This window comes from Miniopterus natalensis, chromosome 10, assembly GCF_054644295.1.
Source record: "Miniopterus natalensis isolate mMinNat1 chromosome 10, mMinNat1.hap1, whole genome shotgun sequence".
Taxonomy (NCBI): domain Eukaryota; kingdom Metazoa; phylum Chordata; class Mammalia; order Chiroptera; family Miniopteridae; genus Miniopterus; species Miniopterus natalensis.
The window spans coordinates 49,616,289-49,631,665 of NC_142090.1; the positions used below are offsets into that span (position 1 = coordinate 49,616,289).

Sequence of the window (15,377 nt, forward strand, 5' to 3'; positions counted from 1 at the left end):
ATTTTCTATGTTTTCTGCGGAGGGATACGAGGAATATTTGCACAGAAATTGTGATAGCTCTGCTACTACATGTGCTCTAGATCAGCAATTTTCGGCCTTTTTTATCTCATGGCACACATAAACTAATTACTAAAATTCTGTGGCACACCAAAAAAATATTTTTTTCTGATCTGAGAAAAATATATGTATAATATTGATTGATTTACAAAAAATATATAATAATAGTAATTACCTACCCTTTTTGCTCCAAACTGACTTTAAAAAATCAGCTATATATACTTGTATATAAGGATTTCTGGTACCACGAACTAACCAATAAGACACAACCTTATTATGTGACATGACCAATAAAATGCAACTCTATATTTATGGTTCAAGACAGGACATTCACACTGGACAGCTATTGTGTTGGCTATTGTAATTTTTTTATTTGACAACCTAAGGGAAAAGAGATCAATGCCCCTGACCACAGAATCAGGTATTGCACGTTTTAAAAATTCTTATGGCACACCTGTTGAAAATCACAGATTTAGATTATTAATCACATTTCCCAGAGGTATTTATTTTTAAAAGGGTCAAATAGATGGATAGGTTTCAAATATTAAACATCTAAAATAGTATATACTTACTTCATTTGTTTAACAATAGTACTTTTTCCAGATTCTCCTGCTCCTGCAAAAGAAAGATGGGAGTGTTATCAACTGATATATATCAAATTCATATACATGTTAAAACCTGTGACATCATTATCTTGCAGATAAATCTTTAACAGACAGCTCTCCTATGTAAAGAAGCAGAGTAATGTTTCTGTTAAGTCTTGAAAGGTATTAGGTGTCTACTTTCCAGGATAGCAGAAGAAAATAAAACCCATTTGTATTGATGATAGGTCCAGATATGTTGGCCTCAAGGTAGAGTGTATATTCTGAAGCAAGAATTACATGCCATTAGGAAAAAATCCTATTATTATATTTGAATATGTTTTGGAAAGATCATATCTCCTGGGTTTGTATCCCAAGGAAACGGTCCCAACTTTATAGTCTCTAGATCACTCTCATTCTCCCAGAATGTCTCTGCATATATCCTGTTGGATTAAATAGCAAAAACAAAAACCATGCACACAAAACTAAGCAATAGCTTTTTATTTCTAGAATTATTCAAAGCCTATCCTGATTATAGAAGGGTCTCTTGTCTTCATCATCATTTTTACGTTGCTACACAGGCATTTTCTCTTTTGTTTAAAAAAAGGAAAGTTGCTAATAACAGTAAGCAAATCTAAAGAGCCTACAGAGAAGTTGCATTTTAAAAAGTAGGATAAATGAAATAGGACTTAAGACGATTCATATAAGGATGTTTAAAATTGTTAACAGTGTAAGGATGACTGATATACGAAAAGAGACTAAAACTGAATATTACTTGAGAGTGAAAATGATGAGAGAATTTGACAAAAATTATTATAATGTGTAAGGTATCAATAGAGTATAAAACCAAACTTTTTAGTGTTTACTTATCTATGAGTCTTAGACATGTGAGGGATGGAATGGGGCAGAGCAAATTCAGCAGCTTCTTGAAGTGTGAAAGTTCTGGTTTTACAGAGAGGAGAAAAGCTGGGTGTCAACAAGAGTTTGTAGAGTCTGATAAACTATATTTGTTTACAAAATTTTTAGATAGAATGACCAATAAATCTCTGAAATATTGGGAAAACTCAGTATTTTATAATTGATATGAAATCATGTGTTTTAGAACGTGTCCCTGGGTTACAATGAACATTTATTGATGAAAATATGATAGTGAAATATATTGACCAAGGGCCTGATCTAAAATGCCAATGAGTCAAATTTTCAGCCTTCTCATACTAATTTCTATATAATTTAGAGAAGCAAAAGACTGATATATTACTGACAGTTCCAGAAATTGGGTCCAAAGATATATTTAAAGTCTCAGCTTGCCTGTTAATTTTGGACAGATTTCAAAATAGCACAACTAAGGCAATTTAAAAATAGGCCAGGAAAAATCCAAAAATCAGAAAAACTAATATGTATAGAAATATCTCTTACCAACATGGCAGTCAACTGCATTGTTTTACCAAGTCTAGTATGATTTTTAAAAGATTTTTTATTGATTTTTAGAGAGAGAGTAAGGGAGAGAGAAACATCAATGTGAGAGCTAGACATGGATCAGCTGCCTCCTGCAAGCCCCTCATTGAGGATCGAGACTGCAACCTAGGTATGTGCCCTGACCAGGAATCAAACCAGCAACCTTTCAGTGCTTGGGATGATGCCCAGCCAACTGAACCACATTGGCATGGCAAGTCTAGTATGATTTTATGTAAGCAAAACTAATATGACTTTTGGTAACCCTATATTTCAGACTTTTATTCAAATTATATCAAAATATATATTGAATTAGAGGGCCCTTACTGCCCTATTTAAATTTTTTTTTTATATCTATTGAGTTTATTGAGGTGACATTGGTTATTAAAATTATATAGGTTTCAACTTTGGAGAAACTCTGAGATGAGAAAGAATGTCTCATTTCTGACTATCAAATACATTTTCTTAAATAATGCTATAATACCTATGGTTTCTAAGTGAATTGAAAGTAAATTAGATCATTTTTATTTAAAAAATTATCTACCTTAGAATAAGAAAAAAATGTTTATAAAACGATTTTCCAGAATTGTACTAGAATATGTGTCCTGGACAAATACAATATCAATTAAGAAACACTATGAGCACATTAAGAAATTCTAAATAATCGCAACCAAATTTTATCATATTCATTCTATATGACTGACTAGTCAAAAATTTATCATAACTTGGGGGGAAAAAACCTTTTGACTGTATCAGAGAATTAAGGTACATCCACAATGATCTTCTATACTTCATAAATATGGCCTATTAGTGATCATACTGATGACACCTGGAAAGTTTCCAAAATTATTTCAGAGGCTAGGTGGTATATTATTATGCAGTATTATAGAAGGATTCTTTATAATTCATAGTAATTAAGCATTTTTAAAATAGCTTATAGTTTTTTGTGAAACTATATTTGAAACATTAATATTTCCTTTTAAAGATTTTACAAAAGGTATCTGAATTATCGCTTGTTTTTTTTTGCGGTGACTTCTGTCTTCTATATGAAGGTCCAGGATAGTCAATTACAGCACTAACAAAATTCCTGAAGAAAAGCCAATTTCTCCAAATTCTCATTTATTATTTGGAGCTCTATTGCAAAGCTATTTCAGGAATAAATTATTGAATCCCATTCTCACAATGATTCTAGGCCTTAGTTCACAGTAACAGTTCCATTTTTGTAAGATTAGATCATGCTACAATGCCAAATATAGATATTAAAACAGCATGTTTGAATAGGCTGGGGGCATGCTGAAATAATTTCTTCCTTCCAAACTGTAGTTTTCGCTAAAATTATTTTCTGGGTCTAGGGTTACCAAGGGGCTTTTAACAAAATATACACGTATTTCTTCAAAGTAGATGTTTCCATTAATTAAATATTTAAATTTATACTTAATTTATACTTTAATAGTCAAATTATTTTATTCTCAGTAAGAATAAATTAGGAATTTTACCCCATGTTTTTATTTACAAATGCCAAAAACAGCTCAGCCGGGAGTGGCTCAGCGGTTGAGCATCGACCTGGGATCCAGGCGATCAGGGTTCGATTCCCGGTCAGGGCACATGCCCAGGTTGTGGGCTCGATCAATGACTCTCTCATCATTGATGTTTCTATCTCTCTCTCTCCCTCTCCTTTCCTCTCTCTGAAATCAATAAAGATATATTTAAAACAAACAAACAAACAAAAACCCCAAAAAACCAAATGCCAAAAACAATGTTAAAGCTTCGTGATATTTATACTTGTAACTGAACCTCAACTGAACACATTCAAGGCTTGATTGCTCATTTGATACAACTTGTTAAAACAGGAAAAATGAGAATAAACACATTGACTTCTTGTTATCATGTATAAAATATTTTGTAGGGGGTCTTAAAAATCACATAATGATACAGTAGAAAGAAACCTTAGAAATCAGCCAGCTATGCACATCTCTTCATCCTAGCATGAGAAAAATGAGTGTGGCAGAGATTATGATACTTATCCAAAATGCCAGGTCTACTTTAAGACAAAGAAACTACATCACCAGACTCCCATATTACTGCTGTAATGTTGCTTTCTTTTTAGTATGCACTACTAATGTCAAATCAAAATGATTTAAAAACATAAATTATTTTAAATTTACTTATTTTAAATTCATATGAAAGCAGTGTACTTTCTCAGACATATGGATATGCAGTGTCTGCTTGTCATCTGTTTGTAGACTGTTGGCATTTAAAATTCTTAAGGTAGTCTTTTTTGAGCCAACTTAATTTTTTTCCACTCACTATTTCTCTTTCTCATGGAGCAATAACAAAATTATGTGTCTCTGACACATGGCAACCTTTCAAATGCTCTAGACTGAAGGTAGAAAAATGAGTAGAAAATATTCATGTTTTTGAATCAAATAAATATGAGCTTGTGTTCATTTCTGACATTGACTGGATGTCTTGATCATATTTAATCTGAGAGTCAGTATCCTTTTTATAAAATTGGATTATTAATATCTGCCTCTTATGGTTTGGGAAGATAAATTAGAGATATAAAATACCTAGAGCATACCTTAACATATAGTAAGTTCTCAACATTTTCCTATATTTGAAGCAAGCTTCCTTTCTTAAGAGATTTTTCAAGTATAAAATGTTCCATTCCTTTAATTCTTTCTTGTAGAACATGACTTTTATATCCCTTGCCCTCTGAAACACACTCTGTACAAAAGCAAAAGTCCTTTTGAAACACTGGTTCTGAAATTTTGCTGTAGATGTCAGGAGATTGATCAACAGCACTGATATTCTGATGCCGGAGGAACGGGATAAAACCTAGGTCTGTCTTGCTTATGATACTTGTATTTAAATAGAACACTTTTCTTCATAGGGGCCATGATTAGTTTGCCTTATTTTTTTCTTTGTAGCTTTATCACATTGTTTACCAAACTCTTGTACTGAGTTTGTAGCAGCTAAATTTGTCTAATTTCTTTTTTACATCATCTCTTAGCAAACATATTCTTACACATACTACGTGTGCATAATTGATTTTGAACCCCAATTAAAGATACCTATTAAATCCCACTTTGCTCATTTGGACAAAGTATTCCTGATGGTTGAAATCACTTGGAATTTTGACTGTCTGTCACTATATTCTTTCAAACACTCAAGCGTGAAATACTGCATTTTCCACCATCACCCAAATCCTTGAAAAGAGCATTGAAGAGGAGAAGGTCAAGGGCAGGAAAATATGTAATTCTCATTAATCGTCACAAGTCCTTGTTCACTCACTACCTGTAGTTAACAATATGAAATGTTTCCTATTAAATATGACAGTTACTGCAGGTTTTGTACATGCTATTTATCTAATGAAGGAAATTGCCTTCTATTTCTACTTTGGTAAATGTTTCTATCAGGAATGGATAAAAGAAGTTTATCTATTGTGTGTGTGTGGGGGGGAGGGGGGGCATGCACGCATCTCCTGATATAGTCATGTTGATTTTTCTCCTTTAATTTGATAATGTGGTAAATAATATTAACTAATGTTCTAATAATATTTTAACCAGGCATTCTTGGGATAATTTCCCCCACCACTGCTATTTTTAAAATAGTTTATGGGCCCTGCCAGCATGGTCAGTGGTTGAGCATTGACCCATGAACCAGGAGATCATGGTTTGATGCCTGATCAGGGCACAAGCCCTGGTGCAGGCTCAATCCCCAGTAGGGAATGTGCAGGAGACAGCTGAGCAATGATTCTCTCATCACTGATGTTTCTCTGTCTCTCTTCCTCTCCCTTCCTCTCTCTGAAACCAATAAAAACATTAAATAATAATAATAATAATATTTTAGTATGGAAGAAAAAGGGGTTGTAGGCAAAGTAACCTCACCTGGTGATCTAATAATAAATTCCTAAATGGTCAAGTCATGGTGGGTAGTTACATCCTAGTCATAGAATGTCTTTTAAAAAGATTTATCTTTGCCTTAAGCAAGCCATGTCCATTGTTTTTGTAAGTTATTTTATGTCAGTACATCTTTGAACTAAGTAACCACCCTCAAGAGAGCACATAATCTTGTTAACTATCCTGTAATCCAATTCCCACCTTGCTTTCTTCTACCTTCACATAACCTTCATTACGTTCCCTCCTGAATTTCAAATGCATAAAATAAACTGAAAAATTGTTATTCTCATGAACTTTTGAAATCTTACTTCCTGGCAATTGTCATCAGTTTTGGCTTAAATAAACTCCAACATAATGTCCAATATTCTGTATCTGTCTGATGATTAAAGTCAATGTAAAGATATTAGCATAAATATAACATAAGTAATAATGTGGGTTTTCTTTTTTTTTAGTACATCACATTAGTAAACCTTATGGTGTCAGATATATTTCTATAATTATTAGGATGTCTAAGTACCTATTTCTGTAATATAGTAATAATAAGCATCATGACTGTATGTAAGCATGTTTCATTTGTGATAAAGAATGTTATACTACTTTTCCTTTCTAATAAAGTTTTATTTGATTGCTTCCAATTTTATACTTGTTTTAAAAATATCTGATAATGCATGGGTCAGCAAAAGTAGGTTTACAGTTGTGAATGCATGCAACTGTAAACCTATGTTTGCCCCACCCTGTATTCAAAACATTATGAGCCTTCCTGGATTTTGAAGTATTTTAACAAATATGTCATTTTCCTTATCTTATTAATATACCTTTTAGGCTAAAAAAGGAATAAGCTAAAATATAGAATTACATGATTGTTTCCACACAGGCCTATTTACATAGAAACATAGATAGATGGATGATAGATATTTGTAAAAGTGTTCATTAATTGTGGGAGCAGTTACACACACAGCTTTTTGTATAAATTAATGCCCCTGAAAAAAGTATTGGTTAATTAAGTGGTTAGCCTACACACACTGGGTATCCGGAGGAGGGACACAGAGGACTGAGTATGACAAATCCGTTGCTCTCACTTGAGTTATCCCTCCTAATTTCCAGACCCATGTATATTCATCTATTTAATAGATATTTTTACTTGGTTGTGCTACAAACATCAAAGTTTTAAATATCCTAAATTATTATTACTCTTTTCATTTCTCCCCCAACCTAAGCTTTGTTCTGTATTTTACATAGTGCTGAATGAAACAATCACTATACTCAATTCTTCCCTTAATCATTTCTCTCACCCACATGCAGTCAGCCACCAAGTTCTGTGGATTTGGTTTCCTAATGTCCTCCAAATCTTACACCCAAACTTGTAATTTCCACCTTAATTCACAGTCCTATCAAGTAGTTGTATAGTAACAACAATTTCCTAATTAGCTTACCTATCTTAGTCATCCTCATAAAATCTTTGTCTCATAGTGCAGCCAGCATAATCTTTGATTAAAAAATTCCAAGTATTATTCTCACATTGATAGTTAAAACCTATCAACATCTTCTTATTGACTTAAACATCAAAGTCCTTATGGGATGATGCATGACTCTTTTCTAGCTCTATTTCCACATGCCAAATGTACATATATGCTTTCATCGCTATGAACAACATGTAGAAATATTTTATATTTTGATTCTGTCATTCTTTCATACTCGATGCATTCATCCTTTCTTGTGCTAAGCATGCTGTGCTAAGTAGGAATTCAGGGAAGAGCAAAAGCAGACATGTTTTATGTTTTCATAGTACTTAGAATTCAGGTACTAATTTAAGACTGACACAATAGAAATAAAAAGCTCTGTCCTCCTGTAAACTAATTTGTAATCTTAGAAACTAAATTACCTTCCTGAGCTCTCATTTTATTTTTCTCTAAATAATAAAAATAATAATATCTATTTCATAGGGCTTTTTTTTAGATTATAAACAATAACAGCAGTGGGGGAAAACAGAGAAATATGAGTTCCATTCTATTAGAGACAGAGCTAAAACTAAATTTTGTGGCAAAAGATCAGAAAAAAAGGAGCCAAAGAAGATTGAAATATTGAGTCGATATAATGGGAAACACATAACTGGGGAACTTATAAAGTTTGGGGATGAAAGGGCAGCAAGAAAAACTTAGAAAATTATTTTGAGGTCTCCCAAAGTGCAATTAGGTCAGTGATAAATAACAGATATTTGCAAATATGGATCTAGAAACTGGGCAAAATAAAGGATGTTAGAGTCATTCTTCCAGAAATGAGAGTTAAGCCCTGATATTAAGTCCCCAAGAAAGAGTACAAACTGAAAAATACTGAGGCCCAAAGATATACCTTATTGAGTGAAACCACTGACAAATGTGGAAAAGCAGCAGCTTCAGTGAAGTGGGGAGTGAAGGGATATAAAAAACTAGGAGGTATTGCAGAGTAACAGGAGGTAAGATAAAACAATTCAAAATTATCGAGGTCTGAGTTTTGTGAATTGAAGGTTTTTAGGGCTGTGTGAGAGAGTTTTTTTAGTAGAGAAGAGAATATAAAAGTTAGATCATAATTAACTAAAGAGAATACAGAGGATAATAAAATAGAAGCAATGGGCATGAGCTACTTTGAGAAGTATTTCAATATAAAAACATTTAAAAGGATACCCATATAAAGTTAATTCAAGGGGTTCATGGAGTCAGAGTGATTTAGGCTAATGGAAATATGTGTGAAGAGGAAAGACCCAGTAAAGAAGAATTTTGAAAAAAGGCAAAGAGAAAAAGTAATTCATAAAACAAAATTCATAAGATATGGAAGGTGACAAAATTTATAGGACAAGGCTAAAATTAGCCTTAAATGAAAATGGAATACCACTACTTTCTTAAAACTGGCTGAAGTGGATGATTGGCCCTTATACGTGGGTTGTCATCTAGGCTGAGGTGGGAGGGTTGGAGATTCTGGATGAAAGAGAAGCTGGGAATGCAGACACAGCTGCCTTTTGGAGCATTTCAGTAGAAAACGGGAACAAGTAAAATAATTATTGGCCCAGCTGAACTTAAAAACAGAAATTTGTCAGCCAGGAAATGGAAAATGATCTATCATTTTAGTCTACAACACCTGGAAATGAAAGGAATTAGGAGTGTACAGGGGAGGGATGTTAGCTCAGCACTAAGGGCTGAAAAGGTATTAATAGTAGCACTGTGGAGAAAGTCACAGGGAATAGTGTCTTAGAACAATGGTAATCAGAGAGCCTTGAGGAATTATGCAGGGTTGAAGTTATGATGTCAATTAAGGTAAAAGATTAAAGGGACAGAGTATTTCAGAATTTTAGGAGGAACATAGTAATATGGCCAACTCTGATTGAAGGGAAATATAATGAAATCAAAGAACTAATTCATGAAGTGTGGAAAAGTATGAGAGATAATAGAATATAAAATAATGGTCAGAGAGTGACATTTCCAGATATCTTAAAAGAGGAACAATTCTAAACAGCAAATTTATTCTATTTGAATATACAATATTGAGGCCGAAAGTAAGCCCATGACTTCTACTTTATTAACATTGGGATCTAATAAATAAAATGAATATTTTCGTACCTTGATAAGTCCCACCATCGGCTTCATCTTCAATCCTACTTCTTTGAGTTCAAATTCTATTTGATGTATTTACACATCAGTATTTGAAGGAAACTTAAATAAGGAGATGCATTCTGAATTTGAGTCTAAAATCTTAACTGGAGGCGTATTTTATTTTATGTGGAACGTGGAGTCTACACAAACAAAGGTTTCACTACCTTCCTTCTCTCCTAACAGTTTGGAGGGGTAAAAATCTTGGTACTTATATAACTCTTTTAAAAGGTACAGTAATGTTCTTCAACCAATAGTTCAGGGTTTGAGTAAAAAAGTAAATATAAAAGTGTTCTTTGATATTACTAGATAGAGAGGTTCCATTAAACTGTAGTTAACAAGTCATTCTCAGCAAGATAGGATATTCAATCTCAATAACAAATATCATCATTTGTCTAAATATGGAGCCTTAATAAATGGTTTGCATATTTTATGTGAGAGACTTGTGAGTCTATTTTTAAGATGTCTTGATTATTAGAGATAAATTAATCTAAAATAAAGCCAAATATATGCAAAACATTTGTCCAAGTACTTTTTGCCTGTTGGGGAAAAGGAACATTATAGTAAGTTATTAGATGCTGCCATCTGCCATTCTTTATAAATAAATGCAATGTTGCAAATATTTGGCTTTGCCTCTTGAACTTTCAAATTGTTATGATGCAAAGAGTATATTGCACTTTGGAGACAATTTAAAACTCTCCAAGTCGAACTTCTCTGCATGTTTTTTCTTTACTTTTCTGAAAGGCAATTTAAAACATTTGATTAAAATATTTGTGATAAAAATATTGATTCTTTAGTAGCATCAAATCAAATCAAATGTTTTATAATATTTTTAAATAAAAAATGCATTATTTTTAGAAGAAAGAAAGAATGGCTTTAATTTGGATAAATAAAACAAAACACTTGAAAGATTATTCAGAAATATTTCTATATGTTGTTCACAATATCCTTCTCTTATTACTACTGATCAGAAATAAATTTATTTGTTAATAAAATTATTCTAAAGGATCTGTTTATCTGATCACATCCATGGAGTGGCATTGACTCTATTGGTATAATGGAAATTCAAAATAGAATTTCTTACACTTGATGAATTTATAATCTAGCTAGTGACTCAAGAACACCTATAGTGTCCTGCATTCTTTCACACTCCATACTTGATGACACTTAAAAAAATATTAAAGATAAGTATTTAAACAAATAAAAACTTATTTAACCTGTGTTTTGTATCCTCTTTCCTCTTAGATATACATAAAAAGAAGACAAGAGGAACAAAAATTTGTGTATTTTATTAACATTCAATTAATTTCAGTTTGGGGAATATATTACACAACAAAAATAAACCACATTTGTCTGGATTTTTAAAATTTACAAAATACTTTGACACCCATCATTCTTCTGAGATTATGTGACTAGTCCAAGGTCACTCAGTGAAGATGTGAAAAAAGCATAACACTTGATGAAAGTATTAACAAATTAATTTTTACCTCAAATGGCTTTAAAAGGCATTTTACTATACTCATTTTAAAATTGTATTCTCTCACTCTGCCAGGTGGATAAACCTACTTAGCTAATTCTGCTATGCAAGCTTTGTGTTACTAATTATTTTGTAACAAGCTTTTCGATAGTGTCAGAATCATAATTCTTACTGTCATATTAAAATTGGGCAGACCTTCCAAAATATACATTTTTTAACAAATGAAACAACCTGGAAATTTTGAAAATGCTCATTAACTTAGTAAACATAAGCATATTTAAAGTAGATTTTTAAAAATCTTTAGATTCCTTCTAAGTTTATGTGTCTAAGAGCCAGATACTTGGAATAATATTTTTAAACAGTAAAACTTAGATGACACCTTTAAAAAATATATAGTGTGCCCAGCCAGGTGTGGCTCAGCAGTTGAATATTGACCTATGATCCAGGGGATCGAGGCTCAAGTCTCTGTCAGGGTGCATGCCTGGGTTGTGGGCTCGATCCCGGGTGGGGGGCGTGCAGGAAGCAGCCCATAGATGACTCCCTCATCATTGATGTTTCTATCCCTCTCTACCCCTCTCCCTTCCTCTCTCTGAAATCATTAAAGACACATACATAAAAAATATATATTGTGTGATGTTTACAATATAGCGCATAGAAAAATAAAGAATTAAAGGTTTTAGACCTGAAGGAAAAGAACACCAATGATGAACGGTCCATGATATTGCTGAAGATCACTGGTTAACAATTAATTAATGGTATCATAACTGTAATTGTAGAGTGAATGTGACAATATTTCAAATATGAAGAAAAAGAAAACTCATTTTTTTTCCCTATTCCTCGCATGGAGCTCTGAATCTAATGAGTTCATGTGATGGAAATTTGCAAAAGTACAAAAGAAAGTAATGTTGCAAAATAAATCAATTTTAACTGAAATTTAAAATAAAAAGTAAAAAAGAGATAGGAAAAAGTGAAAACATGAGCCATACTGATTCCACTATTAAATGACGGGTATCTCCTTTGAATAGAATTAAAGTTTAATCACACATTTGTAAGTTAAGACTTAAAAAATAGAAATCTACAAAAACAAACATCTTATTAGAATTTTTTTCTTATTAAAATATACTCTTTGTGGGGTGTCTTTACAGGCTAAATTTTAAAAGCACATGGCATTATTGTCTTAGCCATTGTCAAATGAGGAATATATGAATCATCTCCACTGTTTCCTAGAAGACTTCTTCTTGCTAAAAGAAAACAGATCTGGAGCCTCTTTTCTAATTTTACTAAATGTCTGAAAGATGTAATAAAAACAAAATCTGTCTGCAAGTTGGTCCTTTATTTATAAGGTAGCACTTTGAAAGCTCTTCAGATTCAGTGAAATCTTATGTCCAGCAATACCAAATGATACATCTACTTTACAGTATGTGTTCAATTTGAAAGTTGTGCTATGTGTTTAAGCACCTAGAAATTTACTGGATAATAAAAGGATCAACATAATAAATTCTGTCAAAAATATTTTTAGATTCCCACTTTTTATAAGAATAGAGTTAGTCTTAGGATCTAATTACCAGGAACACTTAACTGGTAAGCACCACACGACACACACTGATGTACTTAAAAACTGTTCAAGCCACCCTGATGAATGACAATTATCATTTCAATGACAGGAGAAATTAAATAGTTTTAATTGGTGAGAAAATTTGAGGGTGAGAGGGTAAGAAGGTGGGAAGGTTTAGTTTAGTTCCACTGAACACTTTTATGATGTATAATGAGGCCAAATTGAACATTTGAGTTTAGTTAAATTAGAGAATATGAATTAGAAATATGAGAATTAAAGCAGAGTTGTTGCAAGACTTTGTTGTTTTGAACTTTGACAATATAATCAACAAAAAAATTCAAATCTAGCCCAGAAGGAAAAGCTTAGTCAAGTGTTTGGTGTATCATTGAAACAGGAAAAGCTTAAGAGAATTTGACTCATTTTGTGTCAATAAGATATGACTGAGAAGTTGAGGGCATATATTGTTGGAACCAAATTAATCCAAGCATATTGTTTAGTAACACTGGAAGTGAATTCATAAAATTATGATTGTCTCAGGAAAGTAAAAGATGTAATAGTAGCACTGATGAGTCTTTTATATCTGTGGTACCAAAAATTACTCTTCTTCTGATCTAATCCACAACTTTAATCAAAAAGTAATTCGTATATTGAAAATATGTCTATTCTTTTGAAATTTATTCAAACAGGAATTTTTAATCTATTTTATCACTTTTATACCACCGTTCTTAGTATAAGAGGAACAAAAAGTGCATTTGTAGGAATGCTTGGCTTTCCCTCTCACCTTTTATTTGCTTTTTCTATGTCCACATGACTTTCACTCTTGATCAAAGCCTCATAGAATACTTCGGAGTTTTAGGGAAAGTATGTTTGCTGGTTTCATAAGAGCTGACCCCAACATCTTTGAAGTTACCAACCTCTAGTGGTTACTTGCAAGTGTTGTGGACAAGTGAGCAGCCACAGGACCTATGCATGAAGGGAGAGAAGTGCTCCTTTGAGGAGCAAGTGCTGGGAATCCCACAGCTGGCTTCTGAGACACTTGCCAATGGGAGCAAAAGGACACTTAAAAAAATGAGAATGTTATGCTAAGCAAAATAAGTCAGTCAGAAAAGGCTAAGAACCATATGGTTTCACTCATATATGGGATATAAAACTGAAACGCATAGACACAGATAACAGTGTGGTGGTTACCAGAGGGAAGGGGGTGGGAGGGTAGTAAAGGGTAAAGGAGGGCAAATATATGGTGACGGAAAACAATTTGACTTTGGGTGGTGGGCACATAATGTAATATGCAGTTCAAGTATCATAGAAATGTGCACTTGAAATCTATATGATCCTATTAACCAATGTCACCCCAATACATTTAATAAAAATATGAGGAAGTTTTGTGTAAAATTTCACAATTCTGAAATGAAGTACTTTTGTGTATAACTAGGAACAGGAGAAACATACAACTATGATTAAGTGAAAGCTCTTGTTTTGTATTCTTTTTATAGGTCTTTATTTTTATCTCAAAAACATATTTTTCTTCCGGTGACCACTACATGTGAATTTTTTTATGTCTAGAAAAAGGTGTGGCATAGAGGTTATTTTCTATCTTTTAATTCATTGAAAATACATTGAATATATAGCTGTGGTAAAGAGTTGTGCTGAGTTTTGAGGGAATGAAACGAGAGAAGAGACATGATTCCTTATCTGAATGAGTATATAAATATCCTAAAAGAGTTTAAATGGAATATTTTTCAAGTACACAGACAATACCACAGGTAGCATTCAGAAGCCTGAGTAATATTATTAATATAATTTAAAGTACCTTATCATTACTCTAAATAACTTCATACTAATTGGTTTTAATAGCACAAGTAATTAAATAACATTAACCTGGATATCAAGCAATGTATTTGTGTTCAAACAAAATAACATAAACCTTTATAACTTGTAATTAAAGGAAGCAATAAAATAATAAATGTATATGAGTTTTCTCTTAATAATAGTAAATTGTATTATTGACAAAGAAATGGAGTCATCTAATAAATATTTTTCTCTCTACTTAATAAAAATATGTAACAAAATACTAAATAAAAATGAGTAAATATAAAGTGCACATAAAGTCTATTTCTTTTCACATTTTTATAATAAATATCCCATAAAGTAATACTCTTAAAATGAAATTTTGAGAAAGTAAATACAACACAATTGAAGAAACATCAGGAATTTGAAAGCAAAAGGAAATAAAATATTACCTAATAACAGCAACTTTACAGTTCTTGCATCTCGCTCAGCATCTGCCTGAAGCTTTTTCTCCAGTTCTTTTGATCTTTTGGCTGATTCCTTACTCTCTGAACTAATCCCGCTTCCCATCGTGTCGGTTTATTTGCTCAAACTTTTTCAGATGTTGAGCGCAGCTCTGGTTTGAGTGTAGGATGCAAAAGCAGTTCTCTACTAAAGTGCCCAACAGCGCATTCCCTCATGCTCTAAGATTCTACTTTGACTAAGGAGATGCTTTCTGAGCTGTCACCTGATCAAAGGGTGTCACCTGATCAAATTAAATGGCCATTTCTGGTACATCTTTAAAAATCTGTTCATCTTCCTTAAACAACAATGTAGAAAGTTGTCAAAACCTATATACTAAAGATAATATGCAATGAGCAGTTCAAATGGAATGTTTCACACTGATAGGCAATCTTTATTACTGTGATTTTATGTTCTGTTAACTAAACAACAAGCTTGCATCTT

At 32.5% G+C, this 15,377-nt stretch overlaps 1 protein-coding gene across 1 annotated transcript in view; it reads right to left on the reverse strand.

Annotated features, from left to right (window-relative positions):
• The window catches only part of GNAT3 (G protein subunit alpha transducin 3), a 46,884-nt gene extending 31,882 nt beyond the window's left edge, over positions 1-15,002 (reverse strand). Inside the window, exons 1-2 of the mRNA XM_016217574.2 lie at positions 14,885-15,002; positions 630-672 (exon numbers count right to left, since the gene is read on the reverse strand). Coding sequence (XP_016073060.1) covers positions 630-672; positions 14,885-15,002 — 161 coding nt within the window. The remainder of the gene's footprint in view (positions 1-629; positions 673-14,884) is intronic.
• Between the last annotated feature and the right edge of the window lie 375 nt (positions 15,003-15,377).